Source organism: Prionailurus bengalensis, chromosome D4, assembly GCF_016509475.1.
Source record: "Prionailurus bengalensis isolate Pbe53 chromosome D4, Fcat_Pben_1.1_paternal_pri, whole genome shotgun sequence".
Classification (NCBI taxonomy): Eukaryota; Metazoa; Chordata; class Mammalia; order Carnivora; family Felidae; genus Prionailurus; species Prionailurus bengalensis.
Genome location: NC_057359.1, coordinates 164,723 through 185,587, shown reverse-complemented (window position 1 = coordinate 185,587; position 20,865 = coordinate 164,723). Strand labels below are relative to the sequence as shown.

At 39.1% G+C, this 20,865-nt stretch overlaps 1 protein-coding gene across 3 annotated transcripts in view; it reads right to left on the bottom strand.

Moving 5' to 3' along the window:
- Nucleotides 1-12,270: 12,270 nt before the first annotated feature.
- Nucleotides 12,271-20,865, bottom strand: part of MFSD14B (major facilitator superfamily domain containing 14B) — a 73,268-nt gene continuing 64,673 nt past the window's right edge. For all 3 annotated transcript variants that reach the window (XM_043566229.1, XM_043566230.1, XM_043566231.1), the window contains 5 exons: nucleotides 19,939-20,010; nucleotides 18,469-18,581; nucleotides 16,836-16,933; nucleotides 14,705-14,847; nucleotides 12,271-14,017 (listed from right to left, as the gene is read on the bottom strand). In XM_043566229.1, coding sequence (XP_043422164.1) covers nucleotides 13,766-14,017; nucleotides 14,705-14,847; nucleotides 16,836-16,933; nucleotides 18,469-18,581; nucleotides 19,939-20,010 — 678 coding nt within the window. In that variant the 3' untranslated portion in view covers nucleotides 12,271-13,765. The remainder of the gene's footprint in view (nucleotides 14,018-14,704; nucleotides 14,848-16,835; nucleotides 16,934-18,468; nucleotides 18,582-19,938; nucleotides 20,011-20,865) is intronic.

The window sequence follows — 20,865 nt, the reverse complement described above, 5'->3', positions numbered from 1 at the left end:
GAGATGTCTATTCATGTCTTCTTGTTTTTTAATTGGATTGTTTTGGGTGTTGAGTTTTAGGAATCCTGTATATATTTTGGATGCTAATCCTTTATCAGGTATGTCATTTTATAGATACCATCTAACATTCATTAGGTTGCCTTTTAGTTTTGTAGATGGTTTCCTTGCTGTGCAGCTTTTTATTTTGATGTAGTCCCAATAGTTTATTTTTGCTTTTGTTTCCATTGCCTTAGCAGACATAACTAGAAAAATGTTGCTATGGTTGATGTAAGAGAAATTACTGTCTGAGCTCTCTTGTAGGATTTTTATGGTTTTTGGTCCCACATTCAAGTCCTTGATCCATTTTATTTTTGTGTGTGGTATAAGAATGTGGTCCAGTTATATTCTTTTACATGTAGCTGCCCAGTTTTCCCAACACCATTCGTTGAAGAGAGAGTTTTTTCCTCATTGTGTATTTTTCCTGCTTTGGTGAAGATTGGTTGACTTAAAGTGGTGGTTTTTTTTTCTGGACTTTCTATTCTGTTCCATTGATCTATGTGTCTGTTTTTGTGCCAGTACCATACTGTTTTGATTACTGCAGCTTTGTATTATATCTTGAAATCTAGGATTGTGATACCTCCAGTTTTATTCTTTCTCAAGATTGCTTTGGCTATTTGTGGTCTTTTGTGCTTCCATGCAAATTTTAGGGTTGTTCTACTTTTGTGAAAAATACTGTTGGTATTTTGATTGGATTGAATTAAATCTGTAAATTGCTTTGGGTAGTACATTTCAACCTTGTTTGTTTTTCCAATTCGTGAGCATGTCTTTCCATTTCTTTGTGTCATCTTCAATTTCTTTCATCATTGTTTTATACTTTTCAGACTACAGATCTTTACCTTTTTGGTTAAGTTCATTCCTAGTTTGTTTCTTCTTTGGTACAATTTTAAATGGGACTATTTTAATTTCTTTTTCTCCTGCTTCATTGTTGGTGTATAGAAATGCAACAGATTTCTGTATGTTGATTTTGTATCTTGCAATCTTACTGAATCCATTGATTAATTTTAGTAGTTTTTTGGTGGGGTCTTTCAGGTTTCCTATATATAGTATCATGTTATTTGCAAATAGTGAACATTTTACTTCTTATCTATTTGGATAATAGATTTCATTTCTTTTTGTTGTCTGATTATTGTGGCTAAGACTTCAGTACTATATTGAATAAAAGAGGTGAGAGTGGACATCCTTGTATTGTTCCTGACCTTAGGGGAAAAGCTCTGTTTTTCTCCATTGTGTATGATGTTTGCTGTGAGTTTTTCATGTAGGACCTTTATTATGTGGAGGTATGTTTGCTGATTTTTTTTTTTTATCACGAATGGACATTGTACTTTCTCAAATGTGTTTTGTATTTATTGTAATGATATGGTTTTTATACTTTATTTTATTGATGTGATGTATCACATTGATTGATTTACAAATATTGAACTATCCTTGCATCCTGGGAATAAATCCCACATGATTGTGGTGAATTGAGTTTTTAAATGTATTGTTGGAATTGGTTTGCTAGTATTTGGTGAGGATTTTTACATAGTCATCAGAAATAATGACCTGTAGTTCTCTTTTTTTGCAGTGTATTTATCTGATTTTGGTACCAGGGTAATGCTGGCCTCCTAGAATAATTTTGGAAGTTTTCCTTCCTCTTTTATTTTTTGGAATAGTTTGAGAAGAATAGATGTTAACTCTTTTTTAAAGGCAGAATTTGCCTGTGAAGTAGTCTGTAAGGCCTTTTGTTTGTTGGGAATTTCTGATTACTGATTCAGTTTACTTGCTAGTAATTGGCCTGTTCAAATTTTCTATTTCTTCCTGCTTCAGTTTTGGTTAAGTTATATGTTTCTAGGAATTTATCCATTTCTTCTAGGTTGTCCAATTTGTTGGCACGCAATTTTTCATAATCATCTCTTAAAGTTGTTTATATGTTTGTGGTGTTAGTTGGTATTTCTCCTCTCTCATTTTTGATTTTGAGACCTTTCTCTTTTCCAGAAGTCTGGCTAGAGGTTTATCAATTTTAGCAATTTCCAGCTCCTGGTTTCCTTGATCTGTTCCACTGGTTTGTTTGTTTTTGTTTGTTTATTTTTAGTTTCTATATCTTTTTTTTTAGAGTTTACTTACTTATTTTGAGAGAGAGTGGGAGTGGGAAGAGAGAGAAGTAGAAAGACAGAGAATACCAAGCAGACTCTGTACTGCCAATGGGGAACCCAACCTGGGGCTCAAACTCATGAAACATGAGGTCATGGCCTGAGCCAAAAGCAAGTCAGACACTTAACTGATTGAGCCGTCCAGGTGTCTTCCCACCCCCTTTTAAAGGCTTTGCCTGTTCTTTTTCTAGATCCTTTAGGTTTAAAGTTAGGTTGTTTGAGATTTTTCTAAGTTCTTGAGGTAGGCCTGTATCGCTGTATACTTGCTTCTTAGGACCGCTTTTGCTACATCACAAAGGTTTTGGACCATCGTGTTTTCATTTGCTTTTGTTTCCATGTTTATATTTTATTTTATTAATTTTTTTGATTTCCTGGTTGACCCATTCATTGTTTAGTAGCATGTTGTTTAACCTCCATGTATTTGCGGTCTTTCCAGGAACTTCTGGTTTCATAGAATTGTGGTCAGGAAAGGTGCATGGTATGACTTCAACCTTTTTGTATTTGTTGAAGCTTGCTTGTGACTAATATGTGATCTATTTTGTAGAATGTCCCATATGCACTTGAAAAGAATGTGTATTCTGCCGCTTTAGGATGGAATGTTCTGAATATATCTGTTAAGTCCATGCCATCTAGTGTGTCATTCACATCCATTGTTTCCTTGTTGATTTTTTGCTTAGATGATCTGTCCATTGATGTAAGTGGAATGTTAAAGTTCCCTACTTTTACTGTATTGCTATCAATTCTTTTATGTTTGTTATTAGCTGCTTTATGTAGCTGCTTTTTGGGTGCTTCCATGTTGAGCTCACGAATGTTTACAATTGTATCTTCGTGTTGGATTGTCCCCTTATGATTAATGCTCTTCTTCTCTTTTTACAGTCTTTGTTTTAAGTCTAATTTGTCTGGGGTGCCTGGGTGGCTCAGTGGGTTAAGCGACCGACTTCGTCTCAGGTCATGATCTTGCAGTTTTTGAGTTTGAGCCCCGCGTTGGGCTCTGTGCTGACAACTCAGAGCCTGAAGCCTGCTTCAGATTCTGTGTCTCCCCCTTTCTCTTTACCCCTCCCCTGCTAACCCTCTGTGTGTGTCTCTCTCTCAATATTAAATAAATGTTTAAAAAAAAAATGGAGTCACTTAACTTCTTGAGGCTTCCTGTAGAAAAAGGGATGAATTCCAATTCTTAAAAAAAAAAAAAACACAAAGTCTAATTTGTCTGATATAAGTATTCCTACTGCAGCTTTCTTTTGACATCCATTTGCATGATAAAGTTTTCTCCATCCCCTCATTTCCAATCTTCAGGTATGGTCTAAAATGAGTCTCTTGTCAAGTAGCATAGAGAATAGAGATGGGTCTTTTTTTTTTTTAATCCATTCTGACACCCTATGTCTTAATTAGATCATTTACTCCATTTCCTTTCAAAGTAATTATTGATAGGTATGTATTTATTACCATTTTATTACCTGTTTGTCATTGTTTCTGGAGATTTTCTCTTCCTTTCTTGTCTCTGTCACTTTTGATCTCTCCTTTGCACTCAATCTCCTTTAATATTTCTTTCAGGGCTGGCTTAGTGGTCACAAACTCCTTCACTTTTTGTTTGATAAACTCTTTATCTCTCCTTCTAATCTGAATAACAGCCTTGCTGGATAGAGTATTATTGGCTGCATATTTTTCCCATTCAGCACCTGGTATATATCATGCCACTCCCTTCTGGCTTGACAGATTTCTTTTTGAGAAAGCTCTAGCTAGTCTTTTGGGTCTTTCTATGTTAAGGACTTCTTTTGTTACTTTTAAGATTTTTTTCTTTGTCACTGTATTTTGCAAGTTTAAGTACAAGATGTCTAGGTGTTGGCTGCTTTTGTTGATTTTGATGGGAGTTCTCTGTGCTTCCTGGATCTTCCCCAGATTAGGGAAGTTTTCAGCTATTATTTCCTCATAAATTTTGTCCCCCTTTGCTCTCTCTTCTTCTGAGACTTGCAATATGTATTTTATTATGTTTGAGGAGTCACTGAGTTCCCTAAGTTTATTCTTGTGTTGCCTAATTCTTCTTTCTCTTTTTTCAGCTTCATTGCTTTCCATTACTTTGTCTTCTAGGTCATTAATTCATTCCTGTGCTCCATCCATTCCTGCTGCTCATTGCATCCAGTGTGTTTCTAATCCAATTTATTGCTTTCTTCATCTCCAGTTTTTTTTTGTCTTTTATCTCTGTGGTAAGGGTCTCACTGATGTCTTCTTTTCTCAGGCCTAGTGAGTAACCTTATGGTAGTGGGTACTTTTGGCTGCAGATTTTTCCCTTTTGCACTTTGAAACAATTATGCCACTCCTCCTGGCCTACAAAGTTTCTGATGAAAAATCCTGATAGTCTTGTGGGGTTTCCCTTGTATGTAACTCTTTTCTCTTGTTTATTTAAAAAAATTATCATTATTTTCTGTTGCTTTAATTACTATATCGACATCTTGGTGTGGACCTCATGTGGTTAATTTTGTTGGGGGATATCTGTTTTCTTCCTCTTCTTCCTTCTACCTCTTTCTTCTTCCTTTTTCTATCCTTGTAATGTGAATGTTACTATACTTGGTAGACTCACTGAGTTCCCTAAGTCTATTCTCAATTTGTATAACTTTTGTCTCTCACTTGCTCAGCTTTAATTACTTTCTATTAGTGTCTTCTGGGTCATTAATGTGGTCCCTGCTTTCTCTAGCCTGCCATTTATTCTATCAAGTGTGTTTTTAATTTCATTTATTGTCTTCTTTTTTATTTCTTTAAGGGTCTCACTGAAGTCTTCCACTCTTTTCTCAAGTCCAGTGAATATCTTCATCATCATTACTTTAAATTCTCTATCAGGCATATTACTTATCCCTGTTTTGCTTAGGTCACTTGCTGTGGTTTGACCTGTTCTTTGATTTGGGACATACTCCTCTGTCTCATTTTGTTCCCTTCTCTGTTTTTGTGTGTTAGGAAAGTCAGCTATGTGTCCTTGAAGTAATAGCCCTATAAAGAGGTCCTATAGTGCCTGGCAGTACAGTGTTCTGTGTTCCCGTGTTCGCTTCAGGAAATTTGGGTTGCGTGTGCTCTGCTGTTATGTGCTGGTTGCTTTTTACTTCAGTTGTTTGCAGAGAGAAGCTCTGTTTGCCTATTGTGGGTAGTGTTTGGACCCAGCTGGGGTCTGGCACATTGTAACAAGGTATGTGCTGGTCTCCTTGTGTAATGAGACCTTCCACTGCTGGACCTGAGGCATATATTGCTAGAAAAGTGGTGGTAGGGTTTGTTCCAGTCTTCTCGAGGAAGGGACTCATAAGCACCTGGACTGAGGCAAATGTGACTGGAAAGGGTAGATCTGCTGTAGAGTGAGTGGCTGGGGCTTGGCGTAAGCAAGTTAGGTAGTGAGTGTGGGTGCTGCACTGCTTCCCACTGGTGGCCATGTGTTTATGGTGGGGAACAAGTGAAGGAAATAGCGCCTGCCAGCCCCTTTGTTCCTGGAGGGTCTCCTCGCCTCTCCTGGCCATTCTCTGAGATGAGTAAATCATTCTCCCTCATGTCTGCCCCCATGCTGTATCTCTGCTGGCTGTTGATGGTGCTTTGGCTTTAAGGGTGGGGATCGAGCTTCCTAATCACATCCAGGCTCTCCCATAGCCAAGCCTGCTGATTTTTAAAGTTCCTGACTTTAAGTCCAACTGTATGTAAGAACTCACAAAATTTGGCCCATCTCACTTTCAAAGCCAAATACCATAGGGTTCCCCGTGTAAGGATTGCTGGGGTGATGGTCTGTTTTTTGCCCTTTACACCACTGTGTAAGGCTCCCTCTGACCATAGATGGCTATAGTCTCTTTTCACCCCAAACCTACGTCTCTGCCCTTCCTACCTTATTCAGTGTGGTCTTCTCTACCTTTAGCTGTGGTGTTTGCTCTGCCAATCTTCAGATCATTTTCTGGGGTATTTATGCTGATATGTTATCTAGCTGTATCCCTGGGACAAGGTGAACTTTGGGTCCTCTGACTCCACCATCTTCCTGGCTTCCCCCGTCCATGAGACTTTTTATTGTCGTTGACATAAAAATTGTGTTTAAGGTGTACAACTTGATGTTCATGATATGTATCTTAATCTAACCATTATCTCATTGCTTTGAATTCTGTAAGCTTGCAAACTTTATTTTGTACAAAAATATATGTGTACAATTTTAATCAGAAGAGTAATAATAATAAAAACCCAAACCTTAAAGGATGGAGTTCTGACAGGGCAGTCGCGAGAGACAGTATTTGGTGCTCTCAAGAGCCAGAATACAGGGGTTTCGGGCCCAAGGAAGTGGAGGGATTCCTACCATCACACCTACTAACTAACCCATCTGTGCAATTCTGAGAGCTGCTAATGGGAGGGATGTGGGTAACACTGCCACAAGGTGACACAGCTATGGTTCCACTGCACTGGAGGAAGCAGCTGTCCTTGGCCACCTCAGGCAAATGGGTCACTGACATCAGTGGGCAAAAGGAGGGCTCTGCCTGGAACTCAGGAGATTCTCTGGCCCTTGAACAAAAAGGATTTGAATTGCACGGGTCCACTCTACATGGACTTCTTATGAAACAATACTGTAAATGTGTGTTCTCAAGATTTTCTTAACATTTTCTTTCCTCTAGCTTACTTTTTTGTAACAATGCAGTATAAGATACATGTAACATACAAAATATATGTCCATGTCAAGAAGCGCCTATTAGTAGTTCAGTTTTTGGTGAGTCAAGTTATGTGTAGCTTTAACTGCACAGGTGTTGGGCACCCTTGCCCCCCCACATTGTTCAGCTGTACTTCATGCCCAGTAGAAAAGTTAGGAGAAAACTATAGCTACCCAAAAAATGGCAGGACTGTGGAAGATCCAGATACTTTAGAAACGCAGATCTGTGTCACAGGGGAGTTTGTGGCAAGGACCAGAAGCTCACTGTCTCTTAGTTCTGCCCTGCCAAAAAGGATGCTGGAGGGACACTGCAAACTGAAGAAGAGGCGTGACTGACTCCTTCCTGTCTTCTCACTTCTTCATTCTGGTGATGCTTCTGCATGCTGGCAGTGCAGTTCTTTCTGAGAGTGACAGCCAAACCCAGTTGGCTGGCAGAACCAGGTACACTGTGTCAGCCCCCAGCCATCACCCCACAGAACTTACTTCCAAGGCTAGAAATTCCACCACCTGGCAGCCCCTCTTCAGATGTCTGAAACCCAATCACGTGGGGACCCCCTTTCCTAAGACTCTAGTTTAATAATTCAGATGTGTATTCTTCCCTTCTCAGCCCAGGGAAACTGCAGTTGTCACCCTCATGATACTTTGGAACAGTAGTTGTTAAACTGTGGTCCCATGATCAGCAGTCACTTTCTCCTGGGAACTTGTTAGAAGCGCAGATATTCTCAAGCACCACATGGGTCTACTAAGTTAACTCTCATGGTGTGACAAGGGCTCTCTGCTTCACAAGCCCTCCAGCTGACCCTAATGCATGCAGAAGTTTGAAAACAACTGCCTTAGAGTTCTCTGCTCGCTCTTTTAGTTGCCGATTTAATAATTCTTTCCATTAAATTGTTTGAATAACTGGTGTGGGACACCCTAATAGAGTGGCATTCTACCAAAATGTTTAAAGAACTATCAACACCAATCTTTCTTAAACCCTCTGAGAAAACAGAAGAGGGAACTTTTCCCAACTCATTCTACATGGCCAGAATTACCACATATATCACTACAAAAGACTAATATCCCTTAAGACAATAGATACAGAAATCCTAAAAACATCAAAAATAATTAGTGCACTGCATCCCATAGCATATTAAACTGATTATGCACCATGACCAAGTGGGATCTAGCTCAGTAATTAATGCAAGGGTGGATCAACATATGAAGATCAACCAGTGTGATCCATCACATTAAGAGAATGAAGAATAAAACAGTCATCTTGATGCAGAAAAAGTATTTGACAGAATATCCTTTCATAATTAAAAAAAGAAAACAAGATACCCAGCAAACTAGGAATAGAGGGGAACTTCCCACAACACGACAAAGGGAATCTATGAAAAACCTCCAACTAATATCATACTTAGGAAGTATGCCTGCTTTTGACACTGCTCTTCAACACTAAAAATTCTAGCCAGAAAATTAGGCAAAAAACTAAAAGACATCTAAACTGGAAAGGAAGAAACAGATCTCTGGAGATGACATGTTCTAATATACAAAAAACCCTAACGAATCCACAAAAAAAGAACTCTTAGCACTAATAAATTCAGCAAAGTTGTGGGATACACAATCAACACACAAAAATTAGTTGTATTTCTATACACTGGCAGTGAACGATCTAAACATAAAATTAAACAAAAACATCCCTTGTCATATGGGTAGAAAGACTTAAATATTGCTAAGATGGCAATACTACCCAAGGTGATCTACAGGTTCAATGCAATCCCTATCAAAATACCAGCTGCCTTTTTTCCCCCACAGAAGTGGAAAAGCTCATTTTAAATTTTGTATGAAATCGCAGGAGTCACTGAATAGTCAACTTTAAATAATAAAGATGGAGGATTTACACTTTTTTATTTCAGAACTTACTGTTGTAAACCTAGCTATCAAAACCGTGTGGTACTTGTATAAGAACAGGCATAGAGACCAATGGGATAGAATTAAGAGTCCAGAAATATGTACTGGCACAAAAAGACACATAGATCAATGGAATAGAATAGAGAACCCAGGAATGGACCCACAAATGTATGGCCAACAAATCTTTGGCAAAGCAGAGAAGAGTATATCCAATGGAAAAAAGTTTCTTTAGCAAACGGTGCTGGGAGAACTGGACAGCAACATGCAGAACAATGAAACTGGACCACTTTCTTACACCATACACAAACATAAACTCAAAATGGATGAAAGACCTAAATGTAAGACAGGAAACCATCAAAATCCTAGAGGAGAAAACAGACAACAACCTCTTTGACCTCAGCTACAACAATTTCTTACTCAACACATCTCCAGAGGCAAGGGAAACAAAAGCAAAAATAAACTATTGGGGCCTCATCAAGATAAAAAGCTTCTGCAACAGCAAAGGAAACAATCAGCAAACTAAAAGGCAACTGACAGCATGGAGGAAGATATCTGCAAATGACATATTGGATAAAAGGTCAGTATCCAAAATCTATAAAGAACTTATCAAACTTAACACCCAAAAAACAAATAATTCAGTGAAAAAAATGGGCAGAAGACATGAATAGACACTTTTCCGAAGAAGACATCAGATGGCCAAAAGATACACGAAAAGACGCTCAACACTGCTCATCATCAGGGAAATACAAATCAAAACCACACTGAGATACCACCTCACACCAGTCAGAATGGCTAAAATTAACAACTCAGACAACAACAGATGATGGTGAGGATGCAGAGAAAGAGGAACCCTTTTGCACTGCTGGTGGGAATGCAAACTGGTGCAGCCACTCTAGAAGGCGGTTCTTCAAAAAATTAAAAATAGAACTGCCCTATGACCCAGCAAGGCACTACTAGGAATTCATCCAGAGGATACAGGAGTGCTGATCCAAAGGGGCACATGCACCCCAATGTTTACAGCAGCACTATCGACAATAGCCAAAGTATGAAAAGAGCCCAAATGTCCATTGACAGATGAATGGATAAAGAAAATGTGGTATATATCTAATGGAACCTTACTTGGCAATCAAAAAGAATGGAATCTTGCTGTTTGCAACAACATGGATGGAACTAGAGGGTATTATGCTAAGCAAAATTAGAGAAAGACAAATATCAGATGACTTCACTCATGTGGAATTTAAGTTACAAAACAGATGAACACAAGGGAAGCAAAAATAAAATAAAAACAGAAAGGGAGACAAACCATAAGAGAACAAGCACAGAACAAACTGAGGGTTATTCTCGTAAACACAGAGAACAAACTGCGGGTTCCTGGTGGGGTGTTGGATGGGAGGATGGGCTAAATGGGCGAGGGGCATTAAAGAGTACAGTTGTGATGATCACTGGGTGTTATATATAAGTGATGAATTACTAAATTCTATTCCTGAAATCATTACACTATATGTTAACTAATTTGGATTTAAATAAAACAAAGAAAACCAAAAACAATAACAAAATGCTATTTTCTTGAAAAAATAAAAATTCCAGAAGTAGACCCCGCACATCATTGTCCATCAAATTTTTGACATGTGTGCTAACACCTTTCAGTGGGGAAAGAATCTCTTCAAACAAGTGGTACTTAGATCACTGAATATTCACATGAGAAAGAATGAGATTGAAATATCTCATATAACATATAAAAATTAACTCAAAATGGGTCAAAGACTAAAACTCTTAGAAAATAAGGGTAATTTTTCATAACCTTGTATTTGGTAACAAATTCTTTGATGGGACACCAAACATAATAAGCAACAAAAGAAAACACGGAGAGGCTGGATGTCATCAAAATTAAAACTTTTCAAAGTACACCATTAAGGGAAGACAACCCACAGAATGGGAGAAAACATTTGCCAGTCATTTACCTGATAAGAACCTAGTATCCAGAATATGTAAAGAACTCTTACAACTCAACAACAGAACATCCCAGTTCAAAAGGGGGCCATGAACTTAGACATTTCTCCAGAGAAAATACACAAATGGCAAACCACTCATGAAAAGAGACTCAATATCATCAGTCATTAGGAAAACAGCAAGTGAAAACCACGTTGAGGTACCATTTTAAACCAACCATAATTATCTATAAATGATGACAAAACAGAAAACAAGTGCTAGACAAGGATATGGAGAAATTCGCACCTTCTACATTACTGATGGGAACGTAACATGTGCAGCTGCTGTGAAAAAGACGGTGGTGGTTCCTCAAATAAACAGTTGCCATATAAACCAGCAATTCCTATCCCAGGTATATTCCAAAGAAGAATTGAAAGCATGTTTACCTAAAACCTGGATAAGATTGTTCATAGCAGCATTATTCATAATAACCTAAAAGTGGAAACCCAAATGTCCATTTACATTTGACTGATAAATGAATAAAGGGAATGTGGTATGTTCATATGATGGAATGTATTTCAGCCTTTAAAAAGGAATAAAATCTGACACATGGATGAACCTTGGAAACATGCTGTATGGAAAGAACTGGACACAAAATGTCACATATTGTAGGACTGTGTTTATAGTAAATGTCCAAAGTAGGCAAATCTCTATAAAGAGAAAGCAGATTACCAGTTGCCAGGTAATGGGGATAAGGAGAACTGGTAGTGATTGGTAAGGGATATGGTGTTTCTTTACTGGGATGATGGAAACGTTCTAGAGACAGTGCTAACAGCTGTACAACCATGTGAATAAGTTAAAAACCACTGTACTGCACACTTTGGAATGGTTAAAATGGTGAATTTTACCTCAATTTTGACATTTGTTATGCTGGGTAAGAAACTACAATTTTGATAAGCAGTGGTAAAAATGTCATGGGGGCATTTAAAAATATTGTGGCAGAATTGTGGTACATAGAATTTACCATTTTAGCCATTTTAAATAGTTCCGAGGCATTGAGTACATTCACTTTTATGTAACATCTCCAGAACTTTTCTCATCCTGCAAAACTGAAACTCTACCCATTAACCAAGAAGCTCCTGCTTGCCCTTTCCTCTAATTCTGGCAACCCCCATTGCACTTTCTGTCTGAATTTGACTAGCTACTTCACAGAAGTGGCTAATAGTCCTTTTGTGCCTGGCTTACTTCACTTAGCAGGTCTTGAGTATTCATCCATGTTGTGGCGTGTGTCAGAACTTCCTATCTTAGGCTGAGTATTTCATGGTATGTGTGTGCCACAGTACTTTCATCCATGCATCCAACACTGGACGTGCAGGCTGCTTCCACTGTTTGGCCATTGTGAATAATGCTAATAAAACAGGCATACAAATACGTTTGTGTCCCTGGGTTATTTTTTTAATAAAAAAAAAGTTCTGGTTTGTTTTTGAAGGGAGTCTGTTACAAATCACTTTTTTTGAAAATAAACCTATCTTTTGCATTAGCTTAAGGATTAGCAATTTAGTTGATAGCCACCGAAAAGAGAACCTGAAGATTGATGGTACTATTTGCTTTAAAGAAACACCAAAGACATAAAAGTATCCATTGCAAATTTATTATGCATTAGGAAGCTTAACTTAAAAACCAACAGCATAGTAAAAAGATATGTTATCTGTTCATAGCAGAACAGGTTTCAAAATATATTTTCTTTTAAATGTATTCAGTCAGTACACAATCCTTATAAAAAATGTATATATATTTTTCTGTCAACACCTTCATTACATTTATAAATACAAGATTTACACAGCACCCCATCAAAAAAAAATTTAAAACTCCTTACAAATATCTACATATATTTCATACCTATAAAACTTTCAGAGGAGTGCTCTGTTAAAGGTGGGTGGGCCCTAGTTAATGGTCCATTTACTGGTGCAGCAAAATACATATAAATCTGTAAATTTTTCTGTCCATAAAACATCTCGAAAAATTAGCAAGACACTTATTTCTGAAACTGAGCTTCCTAAACCACCATGTTTTAGAAAAGAATTTAATGTGCATATTCCCATGAGATTCAAAAGTCAGATAAACAGATGGAAATACTGACTGGAAACAAATGCACACTACAGAGCAGTTAAGGCAGGAGTGTGATGAATGAGAAAAACTCAGAAGACAAACACAGAAGATGCAGCAAGGAGCAGATGGTAATAATACGTTCTATGGTCTGAACTTGGATATAAACTCTACCCGTATCCAGTCACTAATTCTCATCCTCACTTAGTAATATTTATATTGTCAAAAACTTTCTTTGAAACTTCCTTCAATTTCTGTGTTGCCACCAGACTACTTGATGTGTATTTTTCTTCTGTAAAATCACCTTGGATCTGACCCAAACACTAGCAATATGAGTTGCCAGTTCTTCATAATTTAAATTTTTAAGAAAAATTTCCTTTATCTAGTAAAGGTTATCACTGATCAGTATTAATAATGTCCAGAGGTTTATATGCTCAATTTCATTCTAGCCAAGAATAGGAAGTAGAAGGAAAAGGAGAATAAGACTTGGGGTTTTTGTTTCACCTTTGAACAAAGGCAAGAGATCCCTGAAACTGAGTGACTCTTGGAGTGGCCACTCACGAACACCTGTGGGCTAAGCGGGCAAGGATCAGAGAAACAGGAAGGAAGAAAATAAGAAGGGACTTTTCACCTCAACTCTTGTCCACACCACCCTGTACCTTCCACGGAAAGGGAGATGGAAAGACTATCACTCCAGAATTACTCAAGGAAAGCCAGCCTTCCTACCACAGATACGAAATCTTTCTATTTAAGTTTTGAAGTGTGGACTCCAGATGACTTTGAGAGCTGCAATACTCTTTGCAGGAAAGTACTTCAAATCTTGTTCTAATGTACAAACAAAAAGAAGAAAAGAACCAGGAGGAGGAAGGAGGCAGAAGGGTGGAGGGAGTCACTTCTCAAACCTGGCCCTGAAGGATGCCGCTAATATCTTCCCTCCAGCACCATGAAATCTCCTATGTGGTGTGGCTCCCCATGGCTCTTAGAGACGGCATCTGCAGAATCCTCCTTTCTGCCCAGTTTACAGCTCGGTGCACTGATTCCCAGACTCCTCGAAAGAAGAGAGCTCCCAGATGCTGCTGTCTTGCAGCAGTGGCTCAATGTCCTCATCACTGCCCCGCTCTGGCATGTTGGTCAGGCTGCCGCTGATGCTGTTGCTGTGTTTTTGAATTCCACTTCCTTTACTATATTCAGGGATGAATAAGGCAACCAGGAAAGACATAAGAACTATACATGCCCCAAACAAAAACGGCGGGCCGGGGATGACAGCTCCCTGATGGGCAAGGGAAACAAATGGAGACAAAGAATTAGGTTAGTCTTCAATCCAAAATTAGTCCTAGGTGACTCCCCCAAACCATCAAAAAGTAAATCCTTTTTTCATAAGCAAATGTTGCATTAAGTATCAAGGCAAAATCTAACAGAGCTTGGTGTCCGGAATATGACAGAGGGCAACCAGTCACTGCTCTTTGCACCGCTTCTCAACTGCTTACATGGCAGTTGTGGATCTCCAGTCCTACCCTATAACCTTAGGTCAGCACTCTGTTCATGAACATGAAGAGCAGTTCCATACAGAAATTAATACTGAACACTGCTTTGAAGGAAGGACTGAAGAAATATCAAATAAATAGGAAAAGCACTCTACTCAGTTTCTAGCAGGGATTTAGGTCATCTCACTTTTTATTTGGCCTGGCTGGGCTTCACGGAAGGAAGGCATTCTGACCAGAGTGCTTGAGTCGGTAAAAACGGACTCTGAACAAGATTAAGACAGAGCTTTTGAAGAATATATTAAATCACTGAAATGATCCTTCCCTAATCCCAGGAATGCACGGAACACAGCACTTACTACTACCAAATACAATAGTAACATTCTATAAACAAGAACGTTCTCCAAATTTAAGTTCAGAATTTGCTGGAATCGGACACAGAGGTTGTTATACAACTAGACTTATCACCAGTTTACCTGCAAGGCAGTATTATCAGAATTCAGTTCCGGTTCCAACTCAGTCAGTTCCACATGGAACATGTAGAATATGAAGCCATACAGTGCTGGCCCCAGGCCATTACACAGTCCTCTTATTCCAGTTATGATCCCCTGGGCAACTCCTGTATCAGAACAAAGAGAAGGGAGCCAGTCTTCTCAGAAACGCATCTCAAAATTAGGGACTTACATAAAGTAGATAAGGGACTTTTAGCCTACTGTAGTTTCATTTGGTGCACAAACGTTTTCTTGGTTTTACTGTGTCCTTTTAATATGGTCTTACTCTCTGCCCTAAGATCTATAAGGAGAAATGACAGAGATGTTTGTGAAATCTCTTTTGGGGCTGAACCCCCTCCCCCCCCCCCCCCCCCAGCCCTCCAATAACAGCTAGATCCTTCCTATAAATGGGGAATAATAAAATGAAAAACTTTTATATTCCTCATTTACAGGTAATTTCCACTTTTCTATGGAATGAAATTTTCCTTCTCTACTCATCTAATGGTGCTTTAAGAATCTCCCCTTTGTCTCCCAGAGCCCTGGTGTAAGTCCACAGCAGCCCCAATGCCGTGTACTCCCATGTTCCTCATGGTGACCTGTACTGAAAAATCCCAGAAGGACCAGCTTCTAGGTATCTCTGGCTTCTAACATGACAGATAAAATATTAGCCTGAAGCATATGAAATGGATGTTTCCATAAGTTAAAAATGTTCAAAACATTAGGTTCAACTTAATACAATGTGTTCTAATAATGTTGTATGCTGACATTTAGAGAAACATCTGTACTAAAACGTATGAGCATAACAGGAGCCAAAGAAAATTCACGTCATGAAAGACCAGATGGTGCCTGTCAGACTTCAGGGCAATGCCCATCCCCACAGGCGGCTCACATCTTCAGAAACAATTCCTCCCAAGGACACATGGACCAGTGAACTCCCATAGTCACTGTGACACACAGCATTTGTGGTGTTCAAGTGACACTTTAAATTTTTGTTTTTAATGTTTAATTTTTGAGAAAGAAACAAGACACAGAGTGTGAGCGAGGAAGGGGCAGAGAGAGACACACGGAATCCGAAGTGGGCTCCAGGCTCCGAGCTGTTAGCACAGAGCCTGACACAGGGTTCAAACTTGCAAACTGTGAGATTATGACCTGAGCCAAAGTCAGACGCTTAACCAACTGAGCCACCCAGGTGCCCCTCAAGTGACACCTTAAAACTGGTGAATAAGATGGTTAATTTCTGATGTGGAAAACTAGGTGCAATGAATAAACAATATTTTCCAGCCTAGTTTTTTATTAAAACTTTTTAAAAGGCTCTAACACATTAAAAAATTTTTCTTTCTAAAATTCACTATTTTCTGACTATATAGTAAGCCATTAAGAGAGAAGAAAAGGAACTGCCTGAGAGAGAAGCCAGAAGCACAAGAAGGATGAAGTAAGAGTCTAGATGCAGGGGTGCCTAGATGGCTCAGTCGGTTAAGCATCCAACTCTTGACTTCAGCTCAGGTCATAATCTCATGGTTTGTGGGTTTGAGCCTTGCGTTGGGCTCTGTGCTGACAGTGTGGAGTCTGCTTGGGATTCTCTCTCTGCCCCTCCCCTGCTCACACTTGTGTGCACTCTCTCTCAATAAATAAAAAAGAGTCTAGATGCAGAGTGCTATTCTCCACATGGTTGTCTTCATTTTGTTTCTCACTGTGCATTTAACTACACATATTTATCTTTTATCCTCTCAAAGAATCACTTCCTAAATTAAGCTAATGGCCTTTGATTCCAAACTAAAGAAATTTAAGTGATTACAGTGATTAAATAAAGAGCTCACTGCTTTGCTAACCAGTTCATCATTCATTATTTGACATACATCTGTTAAAAGGATTATATAGTCTAGGTAATTCTTACAGTAACACAAAAAAGGAGTCAAAACTGAAAAGAGAAAATGAACAGTTCTATTTCTAACTGCTTAGTCCAGATTTAAAGACTGTAAGATCAACGCAGGAAGTAAAACAGACAGGCATGGTTGCTGAGAAAGGACCACATGGCTGTCATGTGCTCCATGAGCCTCCCCTACTCCAGGTTTATCTTAGCTGAAAGAGGAAAACAGCGAGGGGACAGTGACCTCACCTTGCTGATCTGACTCTGCGTTCCGAGAGACAAGGGCACTGACTGCAGGAAATGTGATGCTGGACATGGCAGCCACGGTCCCTGCTGCCCACATCATCCTGCAATGACAAGACAGGCTGCAGTCAGGCGGCAGGCCAGCCCCAAGCAGCTTGCTGTTCAGAGTACAATCTGGCAAGATCACAAAGTGCTTTCTGTTTTCTCCTGTTGTATTTATTTTTCCCTCTTCAAAAATGTTTATTTTATTTTACCTCTTTGGAAATCTGTACTTCCTGCTTGTTTTCCCAGTACCAACTTTAGATGTAATAAGCTTAGTGAAGTTTCAAGGATTCCTTGTTTCTATAAACACATCTTCTTCACTGATTTTCCACTTTTCTCTCTGTACTTCTCACCTTTACACTGCCCTTAAATTGCTCAGTTTGCCACCCCACAAGGAAGTGTCATGTGCCACCAGTGGAAACAACAGAGACCTGATGTTCAGGATCACCATGAAAGGAACGTAAGTGCATGTCAGTATTTAGTAGGAGTGTGAGCAACACGCAGCCCTAATGGCCGAAAATCTGCCTGGCCAGACTTCCTTGGGGCTGAACTTGCACATCCTTATTGAAAGGAAAAAAAAACCCTGCAGTTCAACAAAATCCTTTAAACATAGCACGAGTCGGACTGAATCAGCTACTGAACCAAAGTTCACAAGACTGAAATCTTAAAGAAGAAGAAGAATCAACCACTGAACCAATGACCACATTTCTAGTTCCTCTAAGTTATGTCATCCATTTACATGCGAAAAATGAGGATCAATTCTAGTATTTAAAATGGAGCTAGGGGGCGCCTGGGTGGCGCAGTCGGTTAAGCGTCCGACTTCAGCCAGGTCACGATCTCGCGGTCCGGGAGTTCGAGCCCCGCGTCGGGCTCTGGGCTGATGGCTCAGAGCCTGGAGCCTGTTTCCGATTCTGTGTCTCCCTCTCTCTCTGCCCCTCCCCCGTTCATGCTCTGTCTCTCTCTGTCCCAAAAATAAATAAACATTGAAAAAAAAATTTAAAAAATAAATAAATAAATAAAATGGAGCTAGAAACTTGGGTATTTGGTGACCAGGCACATATTTCTTTTTGTTCTTCAGGGCTTATTTTGACCTTCCTGTTTGTGGGATTCTAATATGCTAGCAGTAATAACTGCCTTAGGGCACACATGATTTTGGAGGGGATCCTAGTGTTCATCTAATTCAGATACTTTCTTACAAAGGTTACATCACTACCCAAAGTCATTCAGGTAATTACGGCAGTGAACCCTGTCACAACCATTTTTTCTTGTCTTCTTGTGTTGCTCTGGACTGTGTGATATCACTAAAAATTGACAAGTGTGTATAAAAAGTAGACCTAATTGGACGGGTTGGAAGAGGAGACACACACATTGGATTAAATAAAAACTTCACCGCTGAGGTAAAGGTAATCTGAACAAACAATCTTAGATTATCCAGATCCATCATTCCCTAAATTAGATCTAAAGACAGATTTTGAAATGTTGAATATACCAAACTCCCAAGTAACCCTTGCTTCCTTCACCTCACACTCACCAACTCAAGTTCCTGTCAAGGGTGCTTTTGTCTGTTAGTTTATGAGATTCCAAAGGAGAGGCTTACCAGGCCTGAGATCCAAAACCATACCAGGCTAACTGGAACATCTGGAAGCCCAAGCCAAGGAGGACGGTATTCTTATTCCCCAATGATCTCATCAAGATGGTAAGAAAGACTGTCTATAAACAAAGGAGATAATCTTGAGAAACCATGTGGCCACATAGATTTGATGCAGGCTCTGTGAGGGAAGCCCATTAATGATGGCCAGGGACCTCTACTGGCACATAGCCTGGTCTGAGACCTGTGGCTCAGGGCCTTCAGCCCCCTCCCACAAAGCCTGTTCATCTAATGCTTTGCTAGCATTACCCAAAAGGTAATCAAAGCTGTTTAATTATCATGATTGAGAAGGACATGGCTCAGACTCTTAACCACCAGTGAACAGCAACCCCCTGCTGAACATTTACAGAATATGTGGGATTTTGCTGGAGGTTAACAGTGTCACAAAGTTGGATTGATATAAATTGGATTTTAACAAATCTATACTCTGCTGCTAAAAAACAAAACAAAACAAAACAAAACCCCACAAAAGTAGCTCAGATAGTCTGTAAAGAGAATAAAAGAGGAGTCTGGGTAATCAGCTAACCAGTTACTATAAAAACAAACCAAAACCACAAGCAACTTGAAAGCTCAACATAATTTACATTCACTGATACAGTTCAGTAAGGAGAAATAAAAGGCTTTTGCCTTGATGCCTTCCTTTGAGCCCTGTCAATTCTAATGTGCAGGCAAAACAGTTCCATAGTCTTCTGGTTTCCCCCTGAGAGACTTCTCCCAGAAGAGGGCTCTGCTTGGCACTCTACTATATAAAGCAGCATGAAGCCATCTTAAGGAATTGGCTTCTAGGCAGTTCCATGTGGTATCTGAATTCACCCAGGCATGTCAGTGAGTTAAAGGTCACATGACTTGCCTTTTGTGGTCCTACATTTATAATACATAGGGAATGTTTAATGCTCTTTACTCATTATATATATTCTAATGCACTGATTTACCACATCTCTTCAGTCCTGGGGATTATAGCAGGGTTTGCAACAGTTACTGATTTTCATTTCTGTTTTCCACTTCCGCTAAATTTTCAACATTAAAATACTGAAACATTCTCCTGATTATTTTGCAGTATCTGGAGTTAGACTGTTGTTAGTGGTTATAAAGCAAATTTTTATCTGCTGAATTGACCCAGTAGAGTAACAAGTATCCTAACAAGTACTGAAAAGTTGTCTTAACTTCCTAAATCACAACCTCAACATTCTATTAAAAGTAGAATGGTTCTGTAGACTATCCATGTCTGTTTACTGGGTCTGATACTGTACCATAGATATACAAGATGTTACCATGGATGGGGAGGAGGGGGTACAGACTTATTGTGCAGGGGATCTCAACGAACATTTCTTTGCAGTTTCCTGTGAATCTAGTTATTTCAGAATTAAAATGTAAAAAAACAAAACAAAACAAAACAAAAACGGGTAAAATGTCACTTACCTGAGCCACGATAGACAGAATTCCTACCATAGCTATGAATGCCGCAATCTTAACAGATCCAAAACCTATGACCTGTGGAAATGAAAGAAAACACTTTTGTAATAGAGAGATACTATAAAAATAATCCCCATCTCCAACCCACTAAGAGACAAACATAATATCACCAAACACTAGAGAGAATATGAGGAAAATGGTTTGACTTTGGTGCTGCCAGCAGAGAATTTGCTCATTACCAAAGTTGGCGGCTCTCAACTTTGGCTGTACACTGAAATCATCAGGGCAACAGCGAAGGGGGGAGCAATGAAATGCTGTAACCCACTGGAGACCAATTAAATCAGACTCTCTGGGCCCAGCCACAGGCATGTTTAAAAAGCTTCCATGGTGATTCCAGGAGCAGCCAAAGTGAGCTGGCAAGGATTTCTAAGCCTCTTAACCTCAACTGAAGCTCTGAAAGGCCACTTTAAGTTTTAAATATCAAGTTTTAAAAAAGTTAAATATTTTTGCCCTCTATTGAAACCCTATAAAAATCGGGAAAAGGACTTAAAAACTATTATACATTCCATTCATTTAATAAATGATTGTCTTGCTTCCAGTCACACAACTAGCTGATAAAAGAGCTAGAATCTCAGGTTCCCAAATCAGGGCTGCTGACAAACAACAGCCTATCACTTGCCAATCAAATGCAATTAAAAAAAAATTGGAACCTGAAAATAGATTTACGGACTATTTCTCAGCCTATATTTGTAAACATAAACATATCTATACTTAAAACAGCTTTATTGAGATAAAGTTGAAATATCCTATAATTCACCCATTAGATATGTAATGAGTTTAGCACATTCACAGAGTTGGGCAACCACCAACACAACCGCAGATGATGTCCTCACTCCTCAAAGAAACATGGTACCACATTAGGAGTCCCACTGC